This window comes from Bombyx mandarina, chromosome 15 (assembly GCF_030267445.1).
Source record: "Bombyx mandarina strain Sakado chromosome 15, ASM3026744v2".
Lineage (NCBI taxonomy): Eukaryota > Metazoa > Arthropoda > Insecta > Lepidoptera > Bombycidae > Bombyx > Bombyx mandarina.
Genome location: NC_143221.1, coordinates 13,660,422 through 13,672,416, shown reverse-complemented (window position 1 = coordinate 13,672,416; position 11,995 = coordinate 13,660,422). Strand labels below are relative to the sequence as shown.

General features: G+C 35.9%; 1 protein-coding gene across 4 annotated transcripts; it reads left to right on the top strand.

Annotated features, from left to right (window-relative positions):
- The first annotated feature begins 1,414 nt into the window (after positions 1-1,414).
- Rnmt (RNA guanine-7 methyltransferase) lies at positions 1,415-3,666 on the top strand. Of its 4 annotated transcripts, none has more exons than XM_028181889.2 (3): positions 1,415-1,678; positions 1,827-2,919; positions 3,281-3,666. In XM_028181889.2, the coding sequence occupies exons 2-3, from the start codon at positions 1,848-1,850 to the stop codon at positions 3,391-3,393; spliced, it is 1,185 nt and encodes a 394-aa protein (XP_028037690.2). In that variant the 5' UTR covers positions 1,415-1,678; positions 1,827-1,847; the 3' UTR covers positions 3,394-3,666. The 4 variants fall into 4 exon arrangements, 2 of the variants coding, with proteins under 2 accessions (XP_028037690.2, XP_028037689.2); XR_016324272.1 differs by having other exon boundaries at positions 1,579-1,678; positions 1,827-3,133; XM_028181888.2 differs by having other exon boundaries at positions 1,649-2,919.
- Positions 3,667-11,995: the final 8,329 nt, after the last annotated feature.

Here is an 11,995-nt window from a genome sequence, read left to right as displayed (position 1 = left end):
ATTAATTTATATTTACTTGGGAAATTATCCGCGACAGATTTTTCCTGTAAGTTGTGAGACAATTAGAAAAAACATCTATTTCATCACTTAAAGTTAGTTCAGCGCAATCGGACAACTCCGAATGAACATTGACGGAGACTGCACTACCGTGGACATTATTGTAGTCCCAAACGATTCTGTATATGGGAGAGTAAGCACCTAAATTCGAACGAGTGGGCTTTCTTATAAGCGGTTTATATTCCCTCGTTCTTAGTAAGTACTTAGGGGCTGATATTTTTATCTGGGTTAAGAGATTAGATGTGTCCGTTATTCCATGGATTAATCAGGTGGATACCCCCACTCTGAACAAATATTAATATATTTTATTATATATTACTTAGACATTTTTGTCCACCTTGAAATTTCATTGTTCTTGTTACATGTCTGTGCAAAACCGACTTACTTAATTTATGTTAAATTGCATAGCTATTTCAACTAAAGACTTATTCCTAATTTCATAGGCTTCTATTACTATTTTTAATATTAAGGGATCATATCTCTTATAAGCATTTGCACTCTTTGATACGTACACGCGAGGCATATCTAAAAATAGAAAACAACACGTAACTGTTAATATAAATATTTGCCAAACAATAAAATAACATTGCATTGATAATTTTGAATAAAAGTTCTAGACAAAAAGATCATGAATGAACCAGATTCTTACGAACAAATTTAAAAAATATTGTTATAACTACATAGAAAACCCTACAAACCTGCACCTATTTATACTTAGGCCGTTTCCATTTCACTTATTCTCATCCCAATTGACCCCTTTTTCATTGTTATTTGTACCTTAGACGTCCCCAATATCCCCAACACAACAGATTTTTACATGTATTTTCATTTTATCAAATACATTAAAACCAATAACCACTGAGGCTTACCTTTAATATATGTGGTGGTTAAAACACTAAATTACGTTTATAAATCACAGTCGTCTTCTATTATTATCAAATAAATAAAAGAGAGCAAAGTTTCTAGCACTAAAATAATTACCACCACAAGAAGTTAATTTGAAACGCAATTTTTTATAACTTAGCAGCTATTATCATGCATATTCAGGGTTGTTTTGCGAACTTTCAACATTCTACTATTACAAAAAAATGGAAGATTTAACAGCGATTAAGAAACTAGTATTGCGCGTCGAAAGATTTTCCTGTTCTTTTCCCCATTCACCTCTCGATCCCCAATCACCCCATTTTACGTACCGAGTTTTTTTGTTTGAATTAAATGTTAAATAGGCAAATAGTACCTATTTTATATAGCCATTTGCAAATATTTTGTAACGAAGGCTGAAATCATGTCTATTATCTAAAAAAAAATTAATGAAAGAGTTCACGACCCATCACATTCGATAGTAGAACACCAAGTAGATACGAAATAAAAAGCTGGAATAGGATTAAATAATTAAGACCACACCGTAAATGATGGATGCGTTAATTAATGCGACGATTAATGTCTCAAATTAATCATCTTCATTTCATTTCATTTTATTTCATTTCACTCCAAATTATCATTTTTCATAAAAATAAGAATATAAATTAAAATAAGACATGACTTAAAGGTCCTAGTTACGAGGTCATAAAATTCTTTAAAAAAAGTAATCTGTGTAATGTGTGATGTATACCAAGTAAAGGTAAGAAAATCGCGATCTATTAAATTCTCATAATTATTCTTTATTTCACGCAATAAACCATTTTAAATATTTGTACTGTGTAACCACTTAAAAGTAAATATGTTGTAAGTTTTCGATTAATTCAATTAAAATATTATTTTTCCAAAAGTAACAAGACGAATTTGAAGAAATGTCAGAATTGGGAGATTCCGAACTTTCGCTACAAAAACAAACTGAAAATGTCGATGAAAACAAAACCAATGCCAATAATTCAAATCATGAACCTCCTCCCAAAAAACATAGCAGCGTTGTAGCAGCACACTACAACCATCTGGAAGAAAAAGGTCTAAAAGAACGATACAATTCCCCAATATTTCACTTAAGGAATTTCAACAACTGGGTGAAAAGTGTTCTAATCCAAGAATTCACAGATAAAATACGCGAAAAAGACTACGGCCGTCCGCTCCGTATTTTAGACATCTGCTGTGGAAAAGGTGGAGATCTAAGTAAATGGCAAAAAGTTCGACCGGAACATGCAATTTTCGCTGACATAGCTGAGGTTTCCGTTCAGCAATGCGAAACTCGTTACGAAGAACTTCGTAGGAGATGCGGTCGGCTCTTTTCAGCCGAATTCATTGCTACGGATTGTACAAAAGACACACTTAGAGATAAATACAAAGATCCATCAATCAGTTTTGATATAGTTAGCTGTCAATTTGGATTACATTATAGTTTTGAAAGCTTACCACAAGCAAGAAGAATGTTGACCAACATTTCTGAATGTCTAAAGCCTGGGGGCTATTTTTTTGGCACAATTCCGAATGCTAACGAGATTGTTTCAAGGGCACAGAAGACCCAAGATTACGCATTTGGTAACAGGATTTACAATATAAAACTACTGTTTGATCCCAAAGATGGCTATCCGCTTTTTGGAGCGAAATATGACTTTCACTTGGAAGGAGTGGTAGACTGTCCAGAGTTCTTAGTCAATTTTGAGCTGTTTAAGAAATTAGCTTCAGAATATGGCTTGGAATTAGTTTATAAAGCAGGCTTTGATCATTTTTATAAGGACCACTGGGAAAATCACAAACAGCTGTTTCAAAGGATAATGTGTTTTGAGACTTATCCAGCGCCAAATGGTAAAACCCTTATGGGTGAAGAGTCCGAATATGAGCACGCAAAAAAATACTGGGACAGTAAAGAGTATAAGGCTGACCAAAATTGTATCGGCACCATGAGTATATGTGAATGGGAGGTTGCTAGTGAGTATACTCATGAATAAAACTTTAAGTTAATTAAGTATAAGTCATCACAGCCTTAAATATGAGTCACCAGGTGTGCTTGTATTATGACATGTAATTGTTCCAGTGTTCGATTAAATCAGGCAAATAGATGCCAATTTTTTTAATGAAATAAATGCTTAACTCGTGGTCACAAATGACTTTGGTGCTAAAGGACACTTAGCCCACTAAACCGGTAGGAAGCATTGCTATGATAATTATTTGCAACTTAATATAGAAACCTTTTTAATTAAACAATTTACAGCAATTTTGATAAATCATTGTGAATGCTTTTGTACGCAAAAAACTCATAATTAAAAAAATTAATTTCTTTCTTTTTTAGCAATATACATGGCCTTTGCATTTAAGAAATTGAAATGCACTCAGTGGAGTTCTGATGGGAAGCCAACTTATACAGTTTCCAAAGAAACTAATCAGTCAACTAGTAAGCAATGACATTGAGATGTTAAGAGACTGAAATTATTGTTATAAGAATGTAAAGAATGATATAGAAGAAACTTTATAATTTTAAGATATTTACAAAAAATATGATATGTTAAATGAAATATATTTTGTTGTCTTTAAAAGTGCATAATGAAATTAGGGATCAATGCAGTATTAGCAGATCTTGAAAATTGTCAAGTATATATACATTTTTAACTTTTATTTAATTAAATACAAATGTAACTTTTCAAGAATTAAATGTGGTAGTATGTATAATAGTTTCAATATTGTTACTTGAATTATTATGGACCCTGTTGCCTGTTGCTTAAGAAAACAAATTTTCTTAAGGTAGGTACGTATTTCATGAAGTATAACTAGCATCTGTATAGGAAAATGTTATAACTGATTATGTTCAGACATCTATGTTAGATATTCCTAATGAATAATTTAGTTTTTTTTATTGCTCAGATGGGTGGATGAGCTTACAGCCCACCTGGTGTTAATTGGTTACTGGAGCCCATAGACATATTTTTTAAATTTTATTGCTCAGTTGGGTGGACGGACTTACAGCCCACCTGGTGTTAAGTGGTTACTAGAGCCCATAGACATCTACAACGTAAATGCGCCACCATTTTTTTTTTTTTTTTTTTCCGGGCCGAGGGCCGAACCTCCTACGAGGTCCCCGCGCCTAGGGGGCGCGCGGGGTATGTGAGACTCAACGATCTGCAGGTGTTGAGAGCAGACCGCGGGCCCAAGGAATTTAGGGCCCACCCACTAAACGACTCCCCTGCACTCTTACACCCGGCGTCCGATCTCCGTCCGGGGTCAAAACCCGGTCAGAGTAGGGGGGTTCCCGCGGTCAACACTACAACCAGACACGCGGCGCCACCCCGAGGACGCCCGACCGACGGGTCGTCGAGGCGATAGTCGACGACCAACGACGTCAGTCTCCGCGGTACGGCGGCCCTTCAGGCCGCCCAGGCGATGCCGCTGGTGTTCCGGGATACCCCGCTGGGCCAGAACCAGCCTGCCGGGTCGGAACGCGATACACCGCCGACCGGGTTGCCCACCTGGTGTTAATTGGTTACTGGAGCCCATAGACATCTTTTTTAAATTTTATTGCTCAGTTGGGTGGACGGACTTACAGCCCACCTGGTGTTAAGTGGTTACTAGAGCCCATAGACATCTACAACGTAAATGCGCCACCTACGTTGAGATATGAGTTCTAAGGTTTCAGTATAGTTACAGCGGCTGCCCCGCCCTACAAACCGAAACGCATCACAGCTTCAAGGCAGAAATAGGTGTCTACCACCAGTAATATTTTAGGTCCCACCACCAGGTTCCGTTAAAACACTTGGACGTACTATTTGATTTTCCCTTTCTTGCATATATGGTCCGACAATCGCCCAGCGCCTCCTAAGATTTGCCGAAGTACCGGCATTAAACGCGTCTTTTATTTTTTGGCGCGGGGTAGAGTGGCGCGGTTGTGGGACTGAAACTGATGTCTTGCGCGTTCTGTGTAATACTTTAGTGGTAGACAGCGGCTTGGCTCTGCCTTTGGCGTTCATGAGCGATAGTAGCCACTCACCATCAGGTAGGCGTTATGTTTGTGTGCCTATAAAGGCTATAAAAAAAACTCGTGCTCGCAGTACGAGTTAATATATATGACGGTCGTCATTGAACTATACTGCCATTAGCAAGCGGCGGCTCGTGTATTACTGTCCAAATGTCGACATAGGGGAACCGTTAAGGTGTTACTGTAAAGAGCACCGAACCCAAGCGCCACGAGTGTAGCGCTTTCAAAGATGCTTCCAAGGACACTGCCCCTTACCGTTTTGTTTGTATTTCCAAACGCAACCACTAGTGATGGGCAGTTCGGTTTATGACGATATGGGGCTTGAATCCATCAAAAAACATCTGAAATCAGCTTCGGAACGATACTTCGTTATGGCGATGTGTCAAGACATCATTATGGCTGCCGTTGACTACTCCCCGCCTTTTGATCACCGTCACCGAAGCCAATTGCCGTCGACACTTTAGAAACGAGCTAACGGATCCACCCGATCCACTAACACACTTATTAGACGCATGCAGCCAAACCAAGGACAGATAGGAACCGTAAAACCTAACCCATAAATAAGTTCTCTGCGTTTCTCGCCGGGTCTTTGAAGTCGTCATCGCGGCCTAAAGAATAAGACACCCCGTGCATTTCTATCGAGGGATACGACTGTGTCAGTGTTCGAATCGATGTTATCAACGATGCTTTTTAATAGGTATTGATCTAAGTGATCTAACTGCTGTCAATGGTGGAAAATTTTCCTCAGTACAGACACAGTTTTGCAATGCATGCAGTTCCGAATCGAATGTACTTGCGAACGAATGTTTTCAGGTTTCTATTTTTAAATTAATTTTTTTAACGTATTCGCACTCGGATGAACAATCACGTCCGTACATAGAAAAAGTGTGTACCATTCTAATTAACATAAAAAACGATGTTTGCGTCTGCCTTCAGCGCTTGAGTGCGCAAATTAAGCGCGATCGAGGGCCGCGATCCACACTGCCCTCCGCCTCGTCAGCGCCAGAACACCGATGCTACACACACACACACACTACGCAAGTACATTCGTTTTGTAACTTTAAGGATTGTAAAGCTGTGAGTATAACACTATTATTTTAGAGAGAGAGAGAGAATACACTTTATTGCACACCAACACAATTTACATTTAAAAAAACAGTCAAAAACACATACATTTGTACAATAGGCGGTCTTATCGCTAAAAGCGATCTCTTCCAGACAACCGTTTAATTTACAGAAATTCTGTAAAATATAAAAATATAGTAGGTAGAATTATAATATATTGCGGTGTACCATAAACAATACATTATTATAGAAAATATATACATATATTATACAGATATATACGGTTTACATAATATAACACATACCAATATACATACTTACATACAATATATACTTATATACTTACACACACATAATAAATCAACAGTATGGAAATGATAAATGATAATGATGCAACAAACAGCACTAAGCAGATAAGTAGTGTTCCTTCACCATTCTTTTAAAACAGTTTAAAGTTGGAGTACCGGTAAAATGGGGCGATTAGGGATTGAGAGGCGAATCGGGAAAAAACCGGGAAAATCTTTCGACGCTCAATATAAGTTTTATATTCGTTGCAAAATCTTCCATTTTTTGTAGTTTAATAGTAGAATGTTGAAAGTTCACAAAACAACTCTGAATATGCATGATAATAGCTGTTAACTTATAAAAAATCGCGTTTCAAATTAACTTCCTGTGGTGGTAATTATTTTAGTGCTAGAAACTTTGCTCTCTTTTATTTATTTGATAATAATAGAAGACGATTAAGATTTATAAACGTTATTTAGTGTTTGAACCAGCATATATATTAAAGGTAAGTCTCAGTTGTTATTGGTTTTAATGTATTTGATTATATAAAAATACATGTAAAAATCTGTTGTTTTTGGGGATATTGGGGACGTCTTAGGTACAAATAACAACGAAAAAGGGGTCAATTGGGATGAGAATACGTGAAATGGAAACGACCTAAGTAGAAATAGGTACAGGTTTGTAGGGTTGTCTATGTAGTTATAACAATATCTTTTAAATTTGTTGGTAAAAATCTGGTTTATTCGAAGCGAAATTGGGAATAAGTCTTTAGTTGAAATAGTTAAGCAATTTAATATAAGTTAGTCGATTTTGCAGAGACATGTAACAAGATCAATGAAATCTCAAGGTGGACAAAAATGTCTAAGTAATACATAATAAAATATTTAATCTTTGTTCAGAGTGGGGGTATTTATCTGATTAATCCATGGAATAACCGACACACCTAATCTCTTAACCCAGATAGAAATATCAGCACTGTCGATTGCACCTATAATTTGTTAAAATATGTTTATTTATTAATATCAAAATAATAAGTTTAATTTATACTAGCGGCATCTAGTGGTTACAATATGTACTAGTAGTGTACCATAGTCAATTACCAAGAAATAAAGTACTTCATTCTCAACCGTCATCTCATTCGTTTCAATAGGTTATGGGCCCAGTGCAAAAGTGTTTCAAATAATTTTATATTAATTCTTATCGTGTATCAGAAAATAAATTATAATGTCGTCAGGTAGTTATTTATTAAATGTGCCGAAATTAAAAGGACGCGAAAATTATGACGACTGGGCATTCGCAGCAAGAAACTTTCTTATCTTGGAAGGCATAGACATCGACGCCATTCCGGTTGATTTGAGTCATGCCGAAGACCGAAAAGCGAAAGCAAAACTCGTCATGACCATTGATCCCAAGCTATATGTGCACATCAAAAATGAAACCAAAGTCAAGGATTTGTGGCAGAAACTACAAAAGTTATTCGATGACAGCGGGTTCACAAGAAAAATCAGCCTACTTCGAACACTGATATCCATTCGACTTGATAATTGTGAATCCATGACAAGTTACGTAAGTCAGATAGTGGAAACTGCACAAAGACTAAAAGGTACAGGGTTTGAAATTAATGAGGAATGGATCGGATCATTGCTGTTGGCGGGGCTGCCAGAAAAGTTTGCCCCGATGATTATGGCAATAGAACATTCCGGAATTGCCATAAATTCTGATGTCATAAAAACCAAATTGCTTGATATGAGTTCTGAGGTAGGTGACCATGACTCAGAAATTGCATTATGGTCGAAACAAAAACAAAGGGTAGATCAAAATTTTAATAAAAAATTTGAAAAACCAACTTCAAATTACACGCAAAATGTAAAAAAGATTATAAAATGCTACAAGTGCAAGAAAATTGGCCATTTTAAGAATCAGTGTCCTGAATTGAAAGAAAAGCAAGTAAACGCATTTAGTGCTGCTTTTTTTCATAGTGAATTTAATAGGGAAGACTGGTATATCGACTCAGGGGCTAGTGCTCATATGACATCAAGCAAAGAAAACTTATTGCAAGTGAGAAAAGTACACGATATGAAGGAAATTATTGTTGCAAATAATATGACTGTGCCAGTAGTGTGTGCCGGAAATTCACAGATTACTACTGTTGTGAATAATTCTCAGTTTGATATTAAGGTAAACAACATTTTATACATACCTAATCTAACAACAAACTTATTGTCAGTAAGCCAGTTGATAGCAAGAGGAAACAAAGTTTCTTTCAAAAGTGATGTATGTTATATACATAATCAACGAAATGAGCTTATTGGAATAGCAAATCTACAAAATGGTGTGTATAAGTTGAATACAGTAAGATCAGAGAAAGTGTTGGCAGCAGCAGTTCAGACTACAGATGCAAAACAGTGGCACAGAAGATTGGGACACATTAATAGTAATGATTTGCAGAAGATGAAAAATGGTGCTGTAGACGGAATATCGTTTGATATGAAGGCTAATATAAAAAAATCCAACTGTCAAGTATGTTGTGAAGGGAAACAGAGTCGTTTACCGTTCCAATTACGAAACCATAGAAGTACAGAATTGCTAGATTTAGTTCACTCAGATCTGTGTGGGCCTATGGAGGTTCGATCGATTGGACAGGCAAGATATTTTCTATTGTTTGTTGACGATGCTAGCAGGATGGCTTTTGTATATTTTATAAAGGAGAAGAATCAGACTCTACAGCGTTTCAAGGAATTTCAAAAAATGGTTGAGAATCAAAAAGGAACAAAGATAAAAACATTGAGAACCGACAATGGAGGGGAGTTTTCTTCAGATATGATGGAAAATTATCTGATAGATAGTGGAATTATCCATCAGAAGACGAACCCATATACTCCAGAGCAGAATGGTCTCAGCGAACGTTTCAACAGGACTATAGTTGAACGTGCAAGATGTTTATTGTTCGAGGCCAAACTGGATAAAAGTTTTTGGGCAGAAGCAGTTAACACGGCAGTATACTTGAAAAATAGATCACCGGCTTCAGGTTTGGACCAAAAGACACCGATTGAAGTATGGACAGGACAAAAGCCTGATCTCAGTCATGTCAGAATATTTGGGAGCCCAGTAATGATGCATGTTCCTAAAAATAAAAGATTGAAATGGGACAAGAAAGCAGTTCAATTCATATTAGTGGGGTATCCAGAGAATGTGAAAGGCTACAGATTGTATAACTTAGAAACTAGAAAAATATGTACCAGCAGAGATGTCATTGTAATGGAACCAGATACTACTCAAATAGAAATAAACGAAGGACAGATAGAAAAACAGCAGTCAGCACAAGAGGAAAGTTCTACTGAAGAAAGTGAAATAACATTGACAAATCAGGATGATCCCACTTATGTATATGATTCAGAAAAGAGTACAACTTCTACTGAAGGAGACTCTTATCAGACATTATCTGAAGAAGAAGAGCTATCTGAGAAAGAAGAGCCTCGATTGGTGGAAAAGCGTACCAGGAAACCTCCTGAAAGGTATGGTTTTACCAATCTTTGTATTTCAGATGAACCAGAGTCTTGGTTTGAAGACATAACTTATGATGAAGCTACCAACGGTCCAGAGAAAGACAAGTGGCAGCAGGCTATGTCTGATGAACTTCAAGCGTTTGAAGACAACCAAGCGTGGGAGATTGTCAAACAAGAGGAGGCAGATAGAGTGCAAATGGGTGTTCAAGAAAAAGCTAGAAAGCAATAACAGTGTTAGGTATAGAGCTAGACTTGTAGCGAAAGGTTACACTCAGCAGCATGGAGTAGATTTTAACGAAACTTACTCACCAGTGCTTAGATACTCTACACTTAGACTTCTGTTTGCATTAAGTGTAAAATTTCATTTTGAAATCTTTCATCTTGATGTAGTTACAGCATTTTTAAATGGTTTTTTAACAGAAAATGTGTACATGTACGCACCTCCTAGCTTAAATTGTCCAAGTAATTGTGTTCTTAAACTTAAAAAAGCAGTTTATGGTTTGAAGCAGTCTGCTAGGGCATGGAATACCAGAATAAATGATTATTTAATAGACATGGATTATGTAAAGTCAGTTTCAGAACCATGTTTGTATAGTAAAAAATGTAAAAATGAGCAGATTATCATTGCAATATTTGTTGATGATTTTTTCATTTTTTCTAATAGTAAGACTATGACTAATGATTTCAAGAAAAAGCTAATGTCTAAATTTAAAATCAAAGATTTAGGTAAAATAAAAAGGTGTTTAGGCATGCGAGTGAAATATGAAAATAATTGTATCACCATTGATCAGGAACAATTTGTAAAACAAATTCTTAAAAGTTTTATATGAATGATTGTAATACAAAAGATACTCCAATGGAATGTAATTTGAGATTAAATAAGGCAGAATGTGTTGACAAACAGTTTCCCTATCAACAGCTTATAGGAAATCTTATGTATTTGTCAGTATTAACGCGTCCAGATATATCATACAGTGTGAGCTATCTTAGCCAATTTAATAATTGTTTTACTTCAGTTCATTGGCATCATGCAAAAAGAATTTTAAAATATTTACAAAAAACTAAGTCTTACGGTTTGAAGTTTACTAAAGACACTTGTAATTTAGAAGGCTTTGTAGATGCTGATTGGGCTTCAAATAGTATAGATAGGAAATCCTACACAGGTTTTTGCTTTAAATTGTCAGGCTGTGTAGTATCCTATGAATGCAGGAAGCAACAAACAGTAGCGTTGTCAAGTACTGAAGCCGAATACATGGCCATTGCTGAGGCATGTAAAGAAGCAATATATTTAAAAAGTATTTTATCAGATATTGTTGATTGTAATTATACTGTAGTAATCTACAACGATAACCAGGGAGCTCAAAAGTTGACGGAAAATCCTTTGTTTCACAAACGAACTAAGCACATAGATGTGCGCTACCATTTTATACGAGAAGCAGTTTCTAATAAGCTTGTAAAAATTGTTTATCTGTCAACGTCTGAGATGCCCGCCGATATATTAACGAAAAGTCTAAGTGGTGCCAAACATAACTATTTCGTAAAATTATTAGGAGTTCAAAAAGTTTAAAAATCTCAAGGTCAAGTTATTGTTCTTGATTTTGTTGTTAATTGATATTAGATTATTTTGATAAGTGGTGCTGTTAAAATATGTTTATTTATTAATATCAAAATAATAAGTTTAATTTATACTAGCGGCATCTAGTGGTTACAATATGTACTAGTAGTGTACCATAGTCAATTACCAAGAAATAAAGTACTTCATTCTCAACCGTCATCTCATTCGTTTCAATATAATTGAGGTGATGTCTGCCATGTACTTTTGTCAGTTTTTCAATTTTTTTTATTTATGATCACTTTGTTGGTGCAACTAAATAAATAAATAAATTAAAACTATATATAAAAATAAAAGTAGTGCCAACCCTAGCAAATTTCTCATTTCGTCCCAATTAACCGCAATTTTCGGGTAAATAGGGATTACACCTATTTTTGCATTTTTTGCTTAAACTGGAATGCTAGTTGCATAATTTTAAATTAGACAACAAAGATGCCCCCAAGACTCAATCATTTTGATCCTGATATAGCATTATATACATCAACAACTACCTTATAATTGCTCATAAAGTTGGAATTTGTCCCTAATCGCCCCATTTTACGGTACTTCTCACTGCATCCGGCAGAGCAT

What these genes read in the sequence shown, in the direction of transcription:
- Rnmt (XM_028181889.2), top strand. Translation starts at nt 1,848, where the DNA reads ATGTCAGAATTGGGAGATTCCGAACTTTCGCTACAAAAACAAACTGAA. An exon ending in ATGTGAATGGGAGGTTGCTA is followed by an intron (nt 2,920 to 3,280) that starts GTGAGTATACTC and finishes TTTCTTTTTTAG; the next exon opens with CAATATACATGGCCTTTGCA.